We start from the raw sequence: 17,516 nt of genomic DNA on the forward strand, positions 1-17,516 counted from the left end.
CTCTGTATTCTCCAATAGTACTTGTCCTAACAGCGGGCACATGGCAGGCGCTCCTAAGCCGCTGCTGCTAAGCTGCTTCAGTCGTGTCCGACTCTGTGCGACCCCATTGAGGGCAGCCCACTAGGCTCACCCGTCCCTGGGATTCTCCAGGCAAGAACACTGGAGTGGGTTGCCATTTCCTTCTCCAATGCAGGAAAGTGAAAAGTGAAAGTGAAGTTGCTCAGTCATGTCCAACTCTTAGCAACCCAATGGACTGCAGCCCACCAGGCTCCTCTGTCCATGGGATTTTCCAGGCAAGGGTACTGGAGTGGGGTGCCACTGCCTTCTCCACTAGTATTACGTAATTTCCATAGAAAGACTACATGAAAAGCAAATACACTGTGCTTAATTTTACTCTTCATTCCTTTGAACCCTGATGGTTTGCCCTTACCCTTTGGTTTCACTGAAACCTTATGCTTGACCAGTTGTTTGACATGAACATTTCCCAGGCTGTATTTTGGCATATATATAAACACGGTATAGAAGCTGCAGTGATAACAACTTACCAGTTGTGAAGAGCAGTTTTCTAGGATCCTGAAGAAAAAGAAAAAAAAAATGTCTGAAAAATACAACACTGATCAACACAAAATTCTGCAAGGAGTCTGTGAGCGATAAGAGCCATGTGTTAGGCATGTAGGATACTGTCCTCCCAACAGAAATAACAGAGATTCAATTAAGTTTCATAATGTTTTTACAATGCTAGGGGAGATTATGCTGGTGGTGCTGTTAGTTGCTCAGTCATTTCCTACTCTTTGCCACCCCATGGACTTTAGCCTGCCAGGCTCCTCTATCCATAGAATTCTGCAGGCAAGAATACTAGAGTGGGTTGCTATTCCCTTCTCCAGGGGATCTTCCCAACCCAGGGATCGAATTCATTTATCCTAATTTACAGGCAGATTCTTTACTGTCTGAGCCACCAGAGAAGCCCAGAGGAGATTATCATACACACAAAATCCAATTCCAAGAAATTTATCCATTTGAAAAGGGAAGAATATTGGATGAGAAGTCAGAAGGTCCAAGCTTTCATCTTAATGGCCAATTACAGGCTAGTGGGTGTGGCCTGAAGCCCACCCTTTGATTATTTTGGGATTCAATACTTTTAGCTATAAGGTGGAAACATTAATATATGCTCTGTCTACCACAACTGCTAACTGCACCTAGCAAGTGTCAAAACAGTGAGAATCAAAAGTAATAAAATATATAGAGGGGGTTATGCTGTGCAAATTCAATGCAAAGAACACTGAGAACTAAAATGTTTCAAATGCTACTATGAAAAGTATTGATAATATTCAAATAAGGAAGACAGCTTCCTTCTAATTAGAAATACATTAACATTGTTCCTGTAATATTTCCTTTAACTACATCCCCATGATATAATGGACTGAAATAAACTCCCTTCTGTCTTCTGGAAATCTTATATCAATGCCCAGTAGAATGTGGATTAATTTTTTATCCAAAGGGGCCTAATATTATACAACTTATGAATTACTTTTCTCATGCCTCCATTGAATCCGTGGTCAGACCAAGCTATATACAAAGTGGGAAGCCATTTAAATAATTTCAGGGACCCTGAATAAGGACCATTTGCCCAAGAATAGCTCTTCATCCAGCTTAGGTCCAATGGCTTCTAGTTAGAAACATGGCGTTAAAAACAGAACTAAAGGCTAATCTAGAGTATCAAAGTTTTAGTCGCTCAGTTGTGTCTGACTCCTTGTGACCCCATGGACTGTAGCCCACCAGGCTCCTCTGTCCATGGAATTTTCCAGGCAAGAATACTAGAGTGCATAGTCATTCCCTTCTCCAGGGGATCTTCCCAACCCAGGGATCAAATCCAGGTCTCCTGCATTACAGGCAGATTCCTGACCATCTGAACCACTAGGAAGGCCCATAATCTTGAGGAACCTAATACATAAAAAACTAGGAAAAATACAAGATGGACTGAACAAAGTGGTAATACCAGAAATATGAATAATTAGCTAGGAAACGTCAGAAGATGAATAAAACTGCTAGGGAATGAAGACAGGGTGTAAGAGTAAGAGACTGTTTCACAGATGACAAGATGAGGCCAACTGAGCTATTCCATCAGGATTGTACCACCCGTCACAAACTGGAGAATGCAGGGGTCACTGGGGACGTGGAGAAAACAAGAGTGTGAGCACACAGCAGGAACAGTAAGGTGCATGACACAAACCCATCCTTTCCAAGACAAGTCACAGAAGAATACAACTGTTTATATATGCATTATTTCTCCGTGTGAATGTGTGTGTATTTTTTCATCTGAATCTAGTACATGGCCTGATACCTACTAAGCACTCCAAAATATTTATTAAAAGAAAGAACAAGGGGAAAAAGATATGATTGAAGAAGTGAAGGAAGGGAGGAAAGAAGCGGAAAAAAAGGGAAAATGTAAATTAAAATGAATTACTAGTTTTTATCCATCTTATCAGCAGTATTTTTTTTAAAAAAATGAGTGAGGTGTAGAAATAAGCATTGCAATAAAATTGGTAGAGTGTATCAACTGGAAGTGTTTTTTGGAAAGTAATTTGTCCAACAAAACTAAAAATATGTGTACCTTTGAAACCAAAATTACTTCTATAAATCTGCCTAGCAGAACTGTACAAAAAAAATAAATTTATTAGCATGCAGTTTATGACAAAAACCTGGAATCAGCTCAACATTCGTGAATAAGAAAAAGACTAAAAATAAATTATGGTATATTCATATGAAGAAGATGAGGTAGATGTATATTTTCTGATACAGTAAGTCACAATACATATATTGACAAATTGCTATAGCTAAAGAATATTTATCATAAAACACCACTCAAAATAAGAAAACATAAAATCATTACCTGTGGCTACTTTTGGAAGAGAAGCTTTCAATTTTCACTTACTTGGGAGTTCTAAAATATTGTACATTAAGGCTCTATCTCTCTTAAAGTTAAATAAACTTAATACCTATAAATCCTAAAATGACTAGAATACTGGCATCTTAAGAAAAAGTATATTAAGATAAAATTATTAAATCATTACAGTTATTGAAGACATATTAATTATAAAGCAGAAGAGAGAAGCAAAGAAGTAAAAGATTAAAAAAGAATTTTCATGGCAGTAGTAAGATACAAGTAACCCCATAAGATCAGGGCAAGTGATGGGAGATAGGGAGAGATGGGAGGCTCTCTCTGGGATGAAATCATTACATGCAGAGCTTCCACTGGCATCTCCATGGTTCTTAATGCTGGATATACTCCTGCAAGGTGGGAGACCCGTGTTCGACCCCTGGGGTTGGGAAGATCCCCTGAAGGAGGGCATGGCAATCCACTCCACTATATTTCCTGGAGTATCCCCAAGGACAGAGGAGTTTGGTGGGCTACAGTCCATGGAGTCACAAAGAGTTGGACATGACTGAGCAACTAAGTATAGCATATACTCTACAATCACCTGGTGAACTTTTTAAAAATATTTCAGTCATTTAGTCGTGTCTGACTCTGTGACCCCATGGTCTGCAGCACACCAGGCTTCTCTGTCCATCACTAACTCCCAGAGCTTGCTCAAACTCATGTCCATCGAGTCAGTGGTGCCATCCAACCATCTCATCCTCTGTCATCCCTCTCTCCTCCCTCCTTCAATCTTTCCCAGCATCAGGATCTTTTCCAAGGAGTCAGTTCTTCACACCAGGTGGCCAAGTTATTGGAGCTTTAGCTTCAGCATTAGTCCTTCCAATGAATATTCAGGACTGATTTCCTTTACGATGGACTGGTTGGATCTCCCTGCAGTCCAAGGAACTCTCAAGAGTCTTCTCTAACACCACAGTTCAAAAGCATCAGTTCTTCAGCGCTCAGCTTTCTTCACGGTCCAACTCCCACATCCATACATGACTACTGGAAAAACCACAGCTTTGACTATATAGACCTTTGTCGGTAAAGTGATGTCTACTTTTGAATATGCTATCTAGGTTGGTCATAACTTTCCTTCCAAGGAGGAAGCGTCTTTTAATTTCATGGCTGCAGTCACCATCTGCAGTGATTTTGGAGCCCAAGAAAATAAAGTCCGTCACTGTTTCCATTGCTTCCCCATCTATTTGCCATGAAGTGATGGGACCAGATGCCATGATCTTCATTTTTTGAATGCTGAAGAGTTTTTTCACACTCCTCTTTCACTTTCATACAGATGGTCTTTAGTTCCTCTTCGCTTTCTGCCACAAGCGTGGTGTCATCTGCATATCTGAAGTTATTGATGTTTCTCCTGATAGTCTTGATTCCAGCTTGTGCTTCAATCAGTCTGGCATTTTGCATGAGGTACTCTGCATGTAAGTTAAATAAGCAAGGTGACAATATACAGCCTTGACGCACTCCTTTCCCAATTTGGAACCAGTCTATTGTTCCATGCCCGGTTCTAACTATTGCTTCTTGATCTGCATACAGATTTCTCAGGAGTGAAACTTACCTGCATACAGATTGCTCAGCAGTGAAAAATATTAGGGGCTGCCTCTAACCCAGGTCAACACAATCACACTGGTATATTAAAAGATACTAGCATAGTTAAGGGATTAATCTAGGGCTACTTGTTATTTTGGTTTAATGATTTACGTCCATGTTTGTTTGTCATTACTTTGGCCTTTGACTTGTCTTGGGAGGGAGGTCGAGCGCATGGTCACAGAAGTACAAATCTAGAGAGCTCTGGGGATATATAAGGGGAAGATGGAGTGGGGAGAACAAGCTATTAAGTCACTACCAAACTGAGCAGAACAGGGCGGGCTTCTGATCACAGGGGACCCTGAACATTTTGGTGTTGATGCAGTCTTGGCTTTGGGAACCAAAGGCAGCCTGAGGACACCATGAGAGTGTCAAGCAACAGAGATCTAACTAGGGCTGTGCAAGTTCTGTTTCTTGGTCCAGCTCGGCTCCCTGCACATACAATTCCACTTTATGGGCAGCTCCACATGGAGAAGAGCACCTCTAAGTTAGATATTGCCCCCTACAGAATTCAGCCCAAGGTCACCTATTATAAGGATTACGAAACAAAATAAAACAAAGTAAAGCATTAAAATTCAATAATATTTTTAAGTAAAATCAACTGATGGTCTAGGATCATCAAACAGTCAACTTTCTTTTCTGCCCTTTTCCTCCTCAAGCACAGTACGAGTTCCTGAAAGATTTTTACCCTGTTGTGTTTTTCCCCAACAGTCTCCACTGAGTGATGGGAATTAGACAAAACGCTTGGGAGGCAGAAGGCAGGCCTGAGCGGCAACCATGTGAACACTGCAGAGCGCAGTAAGTAGACACTCTTCGAACTTTCAGGTTCAGCAGGAGAGACTGTGAAATAGTAATTACATATATTTTCTATTGAAAAGGAATAAAACTCAACTTGACAAGTGCATTTTAAAAGCACTCAAAAGGAGAAGCAAGGCACAAATTTTCTGCGAAAATCACAGACCCTCATTAGTCATCTCACGATAAGTGAAAGGAAAATGAGAAGACAGAGGCCACCCACCTCCTCTCGGTATCTTGCTGCGTTCAGTTCGACAAAATCCTCGCGGTAGTTCACTGAGAAGTTGAGGGCATTAACCAGGTGGGCGGCCACGTGCACACCTACAGAGTCACACCAGTCAGTGGGGTTTTCAGAGACACTCAATAAAGGGGAGTTGGTTCCTCTCCTTACATAAAGACAGGGTCACACTTTGACAACCATATAGGCAATAAAATGTTCGATTAAAAGGGAAGTCTTAAAAGCACAAAGAATCTTAATTACACACAGTTTTAGCATGAGAAATAATGTAAAGAAACAGAATTTTCAAAAGCCAAAATAAAATAACCCTAATAAGTCAAGAGTTAGAAATACACCAACACACACTGACACACATACACACACATGTGTGTATAATAATACAGGAATTTATTTATTCATTGAAGCATCTCCTGAATACAGTAACCCCTCCTTACTCATTGTTTCACTATCTGCAGCTTTAGTTACCTGTGGTCTGAAAACATTCAGTGGAAAATTCCAGAAATAAACAGTTTATAAGTTTTAAATTGCATGCTGTTCTGAGTGTGATGAAATCTCTGGCTGTCCCACTCCACCCCACCTGGGACGTGAATCATCCCTCAGTCCAACACATCCCACCCGTTGGCCACTTAGTAACTGGCTTGGTTATCAGATCCACAGTTTGAGATACTGCAGAATTTGTGATCAAGTCGCCCTTGTTTTATTTAATAATGGCCCCAAACTACAAGAGTAGTGATGCTAACAATTCAGATATGCCAAAGGAAGCTGTGAGGTGTCTCCTTTAAGTGAAGAGGTGAAAGTTCTTGACTTAATAAGGAAAATAAATTTCCTATGTTGAGGTTGCTAAGATCCACAGTAAGAGTGAATTTTCTATCCCAGAAATGGGAAAGGAAAAAGAATTTTGTGCTCACTTTGCTGTCACACCTTAAAATGCAGAAGTGACCAGCCATAGCACAAATTGGTACAATAAGATACTTTGAGAGAGAAGAGGATCACATTCATTTAGTTTTTATTATAGCATATTGTTACAATTGTAACATTAGTAATTATTGCTAATCTTTAACTGTGCCTAATTTATAAACTACACTTTATCACAGGTGTGTTTGTATAGCAAAAAACAGTATATACAGGATATATCATCATTGACTTCAAGCATTCACTGGAAGTCTTGGAAAGTATCCCATGGATAAGGGGGAACTGCTGTATTACATCTTTTCTGATCTTTCGCCTCTCCTACAGCTCCAAACCTGTTATATATTTTGAATACTTCACTGACACTCAACCTAAGATAAAAGCCCATGAAAAGGCTTTTAACCAGTTAACAGTTTTCACAGTCCACAGATTTAAGACATAGTGTTTCAATCCAGGAGTAAAAGTGTTGGTAACAACTTCACGGGCCAAAAACCCAGGAAGATAATAATCACCATGTAATAATCTGCCTACAATGGTGCACTAATGAGTAGTCAACTGACTCAGAGCTTATACCAAAGAGTTAGGAAATTACTAGAGAGTTGAAGAGAAATTCCTTCTGGCATGGTCAGAAAAAAGAAAATTATCATGAGGTTAGAGAAGAAAGAAGCAAATGACATTTTGCACAGCACTATAATAGCCTCCCCCCTTCTCAAGCTTTCCTTATAGATGAAATAAGGTTAAAATTAATGGCACATTACAATGTACTGGAAAGAGCAACATTTAATTAGTTAGAAAACCTGTTTTCTTGCCCACATCACTTGCCTACTAATGCCTCAGTTTATTCTTCTGTAAAATGGTGATGACAGAAATAAGAGACTTAATAAGATAAATGAACCAAAATTGCTGAGTAAAACATTACAATTTATACTTTATGGAGTGTTGTGATTCAAAAAAAGACATGGCCTGGAAAGTGAAAATTCTACAACCAATCCGACCTAGCATATGAGATATATGTAGATGGCCAAGTGTTCTGAATTACTCCCAAAGACAAATGAAAGTGAGAGAGAAGGGATAGAATGCTAGATAATCTAGGGGTTATTTAAAGGATTCATAAACTAGTGCCAGTGCCCAGATTAAAGGAAGGAAAAGGGTCCTACAAGTAAATAGACAGGAAACTGAAGGTGGTTAACTAGCACGCAAAGACAGGGTTCCAAAGAAAAAAGGCTGTCTAGGTGATACTTGACTATGGCACAGATGCGAAACATTATTGAAGCAAAACTGTGTCCTACAGCTTCAGCATTTCTAAAATCTATAGGAAAAAATCCCTCTATTATAAACAGAAGGCTTACTTGTTCACTACATATTTTATGTCTCCAAAGTTCAAAGGCATCCTAAGAGGAAATCCCATTCTTTTTAATTCTCCCGAAAAAGTTGCCCTAGGTAACAGCTGTATGAAATATATCCTTAAGAGATACATTCACCTTCCTTAAAAGGTTTCGTGTGTGTGTGTGCTCAGTCGTTCAGTCGTATCTGACTCTTTGCGACACCATGGACTGTAGCCCTGACCTGCCTCTTGAGAAACCTGTATGCAGGTCAGGAAGCAACAGTTAGAACTGAACATGGAACAACAGACTGGTTCCAAATAGGAAAAGGAGTCTGTCAAGGCTGTATATTGTCACCCTGCTTATTTAACTTATATGCAGAATACATCATGAGAAACGCTGGGCTGGAAGAAGCACAAGCTGGAATCAAGATTGCCGGGAGAAATATCAATAACCTCAGATATGCAGATGGCACCACCCTTACAGCAGAAAGTGAAGAGGAACTAAAAAGCCTCTTGATGAGAGTAAAAGGGGAGAATGAAAATGTTGGCTTAAAACTCAACATTCAGAAAACGAAGATCATGGCATCTGGTCCCATCACTTCATGGGAAATAGATGGGGAAACAGTGGAAACAGTGTCAGACTTTATTTTTGGGGGCTCCAAAATCACTGCAGATGGTGACTGCAGCCATGAAATTAAAAGACGCTTACTCCTTGGAAGGAAAGTTATGACCAACCTAGATAGCATATTCAAAAGCAGAGACATTACTTTGCCAACAAAGGTCCATCTAGTCAAGGCTATGTTTTTTCCAGTGGTCACGTATGGATGTGAGAGTTGGACTGTGAAGAAAGCTGAGCGCTGAAGAACTGATGCTTTTGAACTGTGGTGTTGGAGAAGCCTCTTGAGAGTCCCTTGCATTGCAAGGAGATCCAACCGTTCCATTCTAAAGGAGATCAGTCCTGGGTGTTCTCTGGAAGGAATGATGCTAAAGCTGAAACTCCAAATCTTTGGCCACCTCACGAAAAGAGTTGACTCATTGGACGCTAGGAGGGATTGGGGGCAGGAGGAGAAGGGGACGACAGAGGATGAGATGGCTGGATGGCGTCACTGACTCGATGGACATGAGTTTGAGTGAACTCCAGGAGTTGGTGATGGACAGGGAGGCCTGGCGTGCTGTGATTCATGGGGTCACAAAGAGTGGGAAACGACTAAGTGACTGAACTGAACTGAACTGGACTGTGGCCCACCAGGCTCCTCTGTCCATGGGATTCTCCATGCAAGAATACTGGAGTGGCTTGCCATTTCCTCCTCCAGGGGATCTTCCCAACCCAGGGGTCGAATTTGTGTCTCCTGCATTGGCAGGCATATTTTTATCACTGAGCCACCTGGGAAGACCCTAAAATGTTTTTTAGTTTGAAAGAATTCACAGCTTTTGATTTTAGGCAGCAGAGCAAAAGTGATGTGCTTTGTGTGGATTTTCTCATTTAATCCTGTTTTATAGATAATACATCCCTATTTTACAGATAAGAAAACCAAGGGTAAGCTAAGGGGCTTTGCTGGTGGTCCAGTGGCTAAGAATCCACCTGCCAACGGAGGGGACATAGGTTCAATCCCTAGTCCTGGAAGATCCCACATATGCCACAGCTACTGAAGCCTGCTATAAACAGAGAAAGCCCACAGCAGTGAAGACCCAGCAAAGTCAAAAATAAATAAATCTTTAAATCAAGAAGAAAAGAATGGTGACTTAGCTATGGTCAGACCCCTAGTGAGCGGCAGAATGCAAACCCTCTGAATCACAAGCTCAGTCATGGCAACACTTTACACTATCTCAGTCTTGGGGTTGTTCTCCAACTGATGGAATATTTGGACAAAACTACCATCTAGAAAAAAATCAAGTTAAGAATGTACCAATGTTTCCTGATCATCCTCCATTTTTGACCTATCACTCTCTAGCTTTAATCCAACCCTAATCCTTAGCACAAATGGCGACCCACTCCAGTATCCTTACCTGGGAAACCCCATGGACAGAGGAGCCTGGAGGTCTCTATAATTCAGGGGTCATAAAGAGCTGGACACGACTGAATGACTAAGCAAACAAACACAGTAGCACTGAGATAATTTACTCACGAGGTTGTAAATTATAATAATTAATTCTATCCTAAGAACGTCACATGCATGTTTTCATTTTCCTCTTAAAACCATGAGGTAGGTGCTGCTGTCAATCCATTTTAAGGTTAACAACAAAATGAAGATCAGAGAGATTATGTCTCCCAGTAAGGCAGATGAGCAGCTGGGAACAGACTATACAATCCATTGACAGAGTCCATGTGCTTCCCAGGTGGCACTAGGGTGAAAAGCCTGCCTGCTAATGCAGGAGACAGGTTTGATCTTTGGAGCTGGAAGATCCCCTGGAGAAGGAAATGGCAACCCACTCTTGTATTCTTGCCTGGAGAATCCCATGGATTCTCTCCAGTGGAGCCTGGCGAGCTACAGTCTATATATAGGTTCACAAAGAGCCAGACATGACTGAAGTGACAGCATGCACACACCTAATAAAAATGTTTATAACTTTCTGTTTCAAAACTTTGCTCAGGATAAACATTTATTTTAAAATGATTCTTAAAAATCAAATATTCTCACTTTACATTTAATCTTGGAATTGAGCAGAATAAACTTCCACAATTTTGACGTTTGCTCTTCTGCCCAAGTAGTAATATCAAAGAAACATTTAACAAATATAATTTTGAAGGAATCATATTCTATGAATGCACATTTCACATTTTAATTTTCAAGAATTTAAACTTCTATCATGTCATTACTTTTAGAGGTTGAAAACTTTTAATCACCTTCTTTCAATCTTTCTAAATGAAACTATTTCCTTTAAGAAAAACAATCATTACCAGCTTAAGGACCAAACTTTGAATACATATAGAAATATACTTGACCTACCCATTTTCTGTAATGCCACTAGATACATTTCTTTACACACATGGAAGAGAAAATTAAGCTACATAATAAGAAAAGCATACATGATAAAAATGCCATCCATAAAATGTCCTAACATAATACTTAACATCTTGCGGTTTTCCTCACCTGAGAAAATACAGATAGTCACACCACAGGTTATGTGGAATGTTCTGCTTTTATCCAACAATCTTCTGGTTCTCCGGCTTGGAACCTAAATTTAAAAAAATTTAATATGATAAAAGTGATGCAGCAAATCAGTGACATGCACAAAGCTTTGGAAATACAGCAGAGGTCTATCAATTAAAACCTGATGAGATGAAGTATGATGAGATGAAGTGTTCTCTAGTCAGTGCAACACTCAAATCATTAGAGAGAGTGTGAAGAGGCTTAGTACTGATATGGAAAGACACACAAGATATATTGTTAGGTAAAAATGTTACAACACATAAACTACACAATGATCCTATACTGTTTAAAATTAATGTCACTGTACATGTTAACATACTCGCAGGCATTTTTCTCAAACTGTGGTTGTGCTGGCAGAGCAACATTAGGGGGACCCTTCACTGATAACTTTGCATATTTCTGCAGTGTCTTCATTTTACAATATGTGTGATTTCCTTTTGTGGTCAAAAACTAAGATTATTTTAAAATAAAACAATTTCATCTACAGGTTTAAATGCCTGCTTGATCTTGTACAAAAATAAAACGTCAAGCATCTTTACATACTATGTTTCACACTGGGGGACAATTCTCTAAGTCTTATTAAACGCTGAGACTTAGGTGGGCACTTTCCATTTCCTGTCATTTATTTTCTCTTTCTTCATACCATGCCAATGGCCAGCCACAGGGATCTAAACCTAGCATTTTGCAGTAGCTGGCAACCTACAGAAAGAGTTATTTCCACAAATTACTGCATTAAGAGTAAAGAGTTTCTAAATATAATTTCATGAAAAGATTGAGAACTTTAACTGCAGTAAATCCATTTACACGAACTTCACAGAACATCAAAATGACCTCATGTTAACAACTCCTTTGGAAATATCAGTATCGATCCAGTAGTGACTAACTATCTTAGTGAAGAAAGCAGTGAACGCACATGTACCTAAACACACACACACGGACAAGAGAAGGCAGAAAACAATTTCAGTCGGATTTTTAACTTTCAAAGAGCTTTTCTCTTTTCTCAAATCCTTTCTTTTACACTTAAATATCATACACGACGTCACATCATATCCAAGAACTCTATTTCAAGTCACTGACACAGCTCAAAACAGGAATGTGTTTTAAGAAACTGCCACCAAGGCCAGCAGCCATCCTGTGTATTATTGAAAGCCCGTGGGGCTCTTGGGCCTCCCTGGTGGCTCAGACGGTCAAGAATCCATCTGCAGTGCATGAGACCTCAGTTTGATCCCTGAGTTGGGAAGATCCCCTGGAGGAGGAAATGGCAACCCACACCAGTACTCTTGCCTGGAGAATCCCATAGACAAAGGAGCTTGGCTGACTACAGTCCATGGGGTCGCAAAGAGTCAGACACGACTGAGCGAATAAGCACAGCATGGGGCTCTAGTGTGCACACCTGCATTTAATTAAATGAAACTACAAGACTTCAATGAGGAATAGTTTAGTGGAAAGAGCTCAGCACTGGGGCTGATCTCAGCTTTACCATTCACTAGTCCTAAGGTCTTGGTCAAGTTAATTAAACTCTCTGTGCTTCAGGTTCTTTGTTTGCAATACCCCCAAAATCATGCGAGGATTGACAAGTATATATGTGAATTCTATATATGTTAGCACAGTATCTGATACTCTTTCTATTACCCACTGCCCTAACTTACTGTTGTAGAATAGTTCAGTGATCACCTTAACAGATGATGGGTATTTATTACATCAGGATCATCTTTGAAGAAATCACTCCAGCAGAAATTCAGACCATGAAAATTAAGTAGGACTAACGTGATACTTTTACACTTAATTGCTATGCTGGAATCAGTGACTAGAACTTTTTTTTTTTTTCTTACCTTCTGCGATCCTCGAAGGAAAGCCAGGAGGGTGCGGCACATGGGTAAGAGGATAAGGCTGCAGTTGAGGTTAAGAACAGATGCAGAGGCTCTGCTTAGACACAATCCTAGCTGAACAAATAAGGCAAGAGTCAAAACACAGTTAAGGACACAAGTAAACTAAAAACACGCTGCTGACCTCACCCTGCAGAACCATGGCAAACGCCAGCTCCTGAATAACCCTCTACCTTCTCTCTTACCGAAAGAGAGCTGGACTCTTTCTCTTCTGCACTGCCATAAAACTTAGCCTCCTTTCATTTCTACTAGTGCTCTCATCACCTGATTACATCATTTCAGGGCAAGGTCAATTTCTTATTCCACTCCTCCTATAATGTTCTGGGTGGTAAGAGCCCTAAAGTTTCAGAATATTCTGTGTATCCACACAAGTGCAGAGTTGACTCCTTTGTTCATTGATAAGTTAACAAGAATTTCAAACAAAGGCCTTTTCAATTGTGTACCCTCTAGAGCACTCTTAGCCTCCACATAACTCCTTTCCACACTAGGATCTGCCTTTAAGCTCTCCACCTAACTGACACCACCCATCTTTCAGGCTTCCTCCTAAGTACTCCTCCTCTAAAGTTCTTCCCTGATGCTTCCCTGATACCACACAAAAAAGATGTGGTACATATATACAGTGGAATACTACTCAGCCAAACAAAGGAATAATGCCATCTGTATCAACCTGGACTGAACGGACCTAGAGATGATCACACTAAGTGAAATGAGTCAGAAAGAGAAAGACAAATACCATATGACATCACTTATATGTGGAGTCTAAAATATGATGCAAATGAACTTATCTATGAAACAGAAACAGATTGCAGATAGAGAAAAGACTTGTGGTTGCCAAGGCAGAGGGGAGTGCAGGAGGGACGGATTGGGGGTTTGGGGTTAGTGATGCAAAGTATTACATACAGAATGGATAAACAACAAGGTCCTACTATATAGCACAGTGAACTATATTCGATATCCTGTGATAATCACTAATGGAAAGGAATATGAGAAAGAATACACATATATGTATAGCATATATGCATAACTGAATCACTTTGCTGTACAGAAAAAATTAACATAACATTGCAACTCAACTAACAAAATAAGCAAATACAATATTTAAAAAAAAAAAAAAGGTCTTCCCTAACCCAGAACCAAGAGAGATCCCAGATCATCTGTGCTTCATACAAAGCTGATCATAACTACACTATACAACGTATTTTTCAAAGAAGCACACCCCTCTGGTATGATCCAGTACTTTTTGGCAACTAATTTTAAATCAAATTCCTGCTAGATTGACATCCGCTGTTGTCTGATACTATCTACATTCTTCATACAAACAGTGTATCACATGAAAACAAGACATGGCGTCATATTTGTGCACTTGTCTTGGAATAAACACAAAGCTACTTTATGTTAAGGGTATCAACTAAGAAATAGGTGTACATTGGGGTACATGTGTCTCTTTTGATTCTGGTTTCCTCAGTGTGTATGCCCAGCAGTGGGATTGCTGGGTCATATGGCAGTTCTATTTCCAGTTTTTTAAGGAATCTCCACACTGTTCTCCATAGTGGCTGTACTGGTTTGCATTTCCACCAACAGTGTAAGAGGGTTCCCTTTTCTCCACACCCTCTCCAGCACTTATTGCTTGTAGACTTCTGGATCGCAGCCATTCTGACTGGTGTGAAATGGTACTTCATTGTGATTTTGATTTGTATTTCTCTGATAATGAGTGACACTGAGAATCTTTTCATGTGTTTCATTGAAACACGTAAAATATCTTATGTGAAACGAATCGTCAGTCCAGGTTCGATGCATGATACAGGGTGCTCGGGGCTGGTGCACTGGGATGACCCAGAGGGAAGGGATGGGGAGGGATATGGGAGGGGGGTTCAGGATGTGGAACACATGTACACTCATGGCGGATTCATGTCAATGTATGGCAAAACGAATACAATATTGTAAAGTAAAATTAATTAATTAATTAAAAAAGAAATAGGTGTAGGTCAACTGCTTTACTTATCTTAAAATTGCTCATGATCCTGAAATTCCCAACTTAACTCCTGGCAAAATAGCAACTCTGTTACATAGTGTTTACTGTCAGCACATGAAATATTATTCCTGAAGGGGAGACAGGGTAAGAAGCCAGGTCAGGAAAGCCATAATTTTCATTGAGTTATATGAAAAGTAATTAATCTTTCCAATTAGGCTATTTCTCCACCATGAGTTTGAACACCTCAGGGATACAGTTCAATGAGTATACCAGTAAATGGACAAAGAGAAACAATCCTCTATGGACTATCTAAAAAAAAAAGTGTTAAATATAATTTTCTCACATCTGCGAGCAAAATGATCATTTCAGAGGGATAAGTTTTTGTTGTTTAGGCCTCCAGAGAAATAGAAGAATTGTTATCTCTTTTTAATCTGGATGTTTATATAAAAAAATTTTAGCTTGAGGGCTTTTAATGATAATTTTATCTGCAGTTCTAATGTACTAGGACAAAAACTCGCTTAAATACATCAGCTAAAATCTATCATGTATGTTCAAGTCTTAAGAAATACACATAAATTATTCAAATTTTCTTTGGGGTTTAGTGCTTTAAAGAAAATTCTTATATATTTTGTATTTTATAACCATTTATTGAATATCTGGAAGTGTTTTATTGCTGTGTTTACATTAAATCACAGTAATTTAATTCAAAGTGCCTTTAAGTGTCTACTTGGGATAAATGAAGCTTATTTTAGCATTCCACTTCTTCCTTATGATGCTGCAAAATCTAACTGGACATTTTACCAAGAACTCATTTCCTCATATATGTTTGTTCCTGAACATGGTTAGCTCTTTAAACCAAGATGAAAATTCCTTTTTATTAGGTTATCAGAGTACAAAATTCTCTCATTCAGAAGCAGTCAAGACAGTAAGGAAACGGAGACAGATATCAGTTAAGTGGCACAATCATAGGAAACCATCTAATCCACTTACTACCTGGGTAGTATTCTACAGCTAAGATTTGTTTTATTTAGTCATTATTAATTCATGATCTTCGTAAGAATCAGCTACTTCAAATGTTCACTAAAAAGAAATGTCTGCCTAAGTTATGTGTCCAGCCCATTCTATGTGGATGACATGTTCTACCATTCCTGGAGAGCTTAACCTGCTATGCTAGTTTTCGAATTTCATTCAGGTTAGTTATCACTAGATGGCAGCATAACTTTCATGGTTCAAATCTTACCTGTGAAGATCTCAAAAAGTGTGAAAGTGTTAGTTGCTCAGTTGTGTCTGACTCTTTGCAACCCCATTGACTATAGTCCGCCAGGCTCCTCTGTCCATGGAATGCTCCAGGCAAAAATACTGGAATAGGTAGCCATTCCCTTCTCCAGGGGAAATTCCTAACCCAGGGATCGAACCCCTGCATTGCAGGCAAGTCTCAAATGTAACTGAAAATTCCATGTTTAAAATTCTAAAACTAGAAATATATTTTAGAATATTTTAGAGTATGTATAAATAATACATAGTTTGGTCCTTCCTATGGACTAAATGTTTGTGTTCCCCAAACATACACATTGAAACCCTATCATGATGGTGTTTGAAGGTGGAGTCTTTGGTAGGTAATTAGGTTTAGACAAGATCATGAGAATAGAGCCCTGAGATGAGATGGGGTTGCTGCTGCTGCTGCTAAATCGCTTCAGTCGTGTCCGATCTGTGCGACCCCATAGACAGCAGGCTCCTCTCTCCCTGGGATTCTCCAGGCAAGAATACTGGAGTGGGTTGCCATTGAGGGAAGAGACCAGCGCTCCCTCTCTCCTCCTTGAGGATACAGCAAGAAGGAAGCCATCTGCAAACCAGGAAAAGGGCTCTCAACAGACACCAAAGCTGCAGGCATCTTGTTCTTAGACTTCCCAGCCTTCAAAACTGAAAGAAATAAATGTTTAAGTCACCCAGTATTTTGTTGTAGCAGCCTGAACTAAGACAGTCCTATAAGAAAAGATACCATATAAAGCAAATTATAAAAGAACGTGGTGAGGCTTCCCTAGTGGCTTAGATGATAAAGAATCTGCCTGCAGTGCAGGAGACCAGATTTGATCCCTGAGTTAGGAAGATCCCCTGGAGAAGCAAATGGCTACCCATGCCAGTATTCTTGCTTGGAGAATTCCATGGACAGAGAAGCCTAGTGAGCTACAGTCCATGGGGTCACAAAGAGTAGGACACAACTGAATGACTAACACACACACATACATAAAAGAATGTAGTATCTAAGTATAACAACAAGTACACGGTCATTTTCCTAAAATCTCAAGCACACATTCATTTTTCTTTTTTTAATCTTAGATCTGTTACTTAATAACTATTCTTCTTGCTAGTTAACTGGCCTTATTTGTAAAGTTAAGAAAAATAAAATTTTCTTACCCATAGAATTAAAATAATATGATGTGCTATAAAAATCCTAGCTTTCACGACTTTTGTGAAAAGTAAAACTGGTCTAAAAAATGCAAGCACTATATAAAATTACCTTATTGATTAGGGTAGTATATCCCATCCTTTCTCTAAATAGTCTCTCCTGTACTTCCATAGTAGGTGTTACCTATTCCACTTATATTATTCACTCAACATACATTTACTATGATACATACATATCACAAGGTACAGGGAGTTCAATAATTAAGTAAAACAAAACATGCTTTCTTCCTTAGGATGTTATATTTTAGTAAGGAAAACAGA

General features: G+C 39.4%; 1 protein-coding gene across 12 annotated transcripts in view; it reads right to left on the bottom strand.

Annotated features, from left to right (window-relative positions):
• Nucleotides 1-17,516, bottom strand: part of NOX4 (NADPH oxidase 4) — a 183,390-nt gene that overhangs the window by 134,102 nt on the left and 31,772 nt on the right. For 6 of the 12 annotated variants that reach the window (XR_015157409.1, XR_015157412.1, XR_015157411.1 and 3 more), the window contains exons 3-6: nt 12,764-12,874; nt 10,872-10,956; nt 5,532-5,629; nt 546-573 (exon numbers count right to left, since the gene is read on the bottom strand). Coding sequence is in view for 5 of the 12 variants with exons in the window: in XM_086383221.1 (XP_086239347.1) it covers nt 546-573; nt 5,532-5,629; nt 10,872-10,956; nt 12,764-12,874 (322 nt within the window). In the remaining 7 variants the exon portion in view is untranslated. Of the gene's footprint in view, nt 1-545; nt 574-5,531; nt 5,630-10,871; nt 10,957-12,763; nt 12,875-17,516 lie in introns of those variants that run through there. The other 6 variants (XR_015157410.1, XM_086383223.1, XM_086383222.1 and 3 more) reach the window with 4 other exon arrangements.

This window comes from Bos grunniens, chromosome 29, assembly GCF_055505025.1.
Source record: "Bos grunniens cultivar Pamir isolate PY7600 chromosome 29, Bosgru_T2T1.0, whole genome shotgun sequence".
In the NCBI taxonomy this organism is placed as follows: domain Eukaryota; kingdom Metazoa; phylum Chordata; class Mammalia; order Artiodactyla; family Bovidae; genus Bos; species Bos grunniens.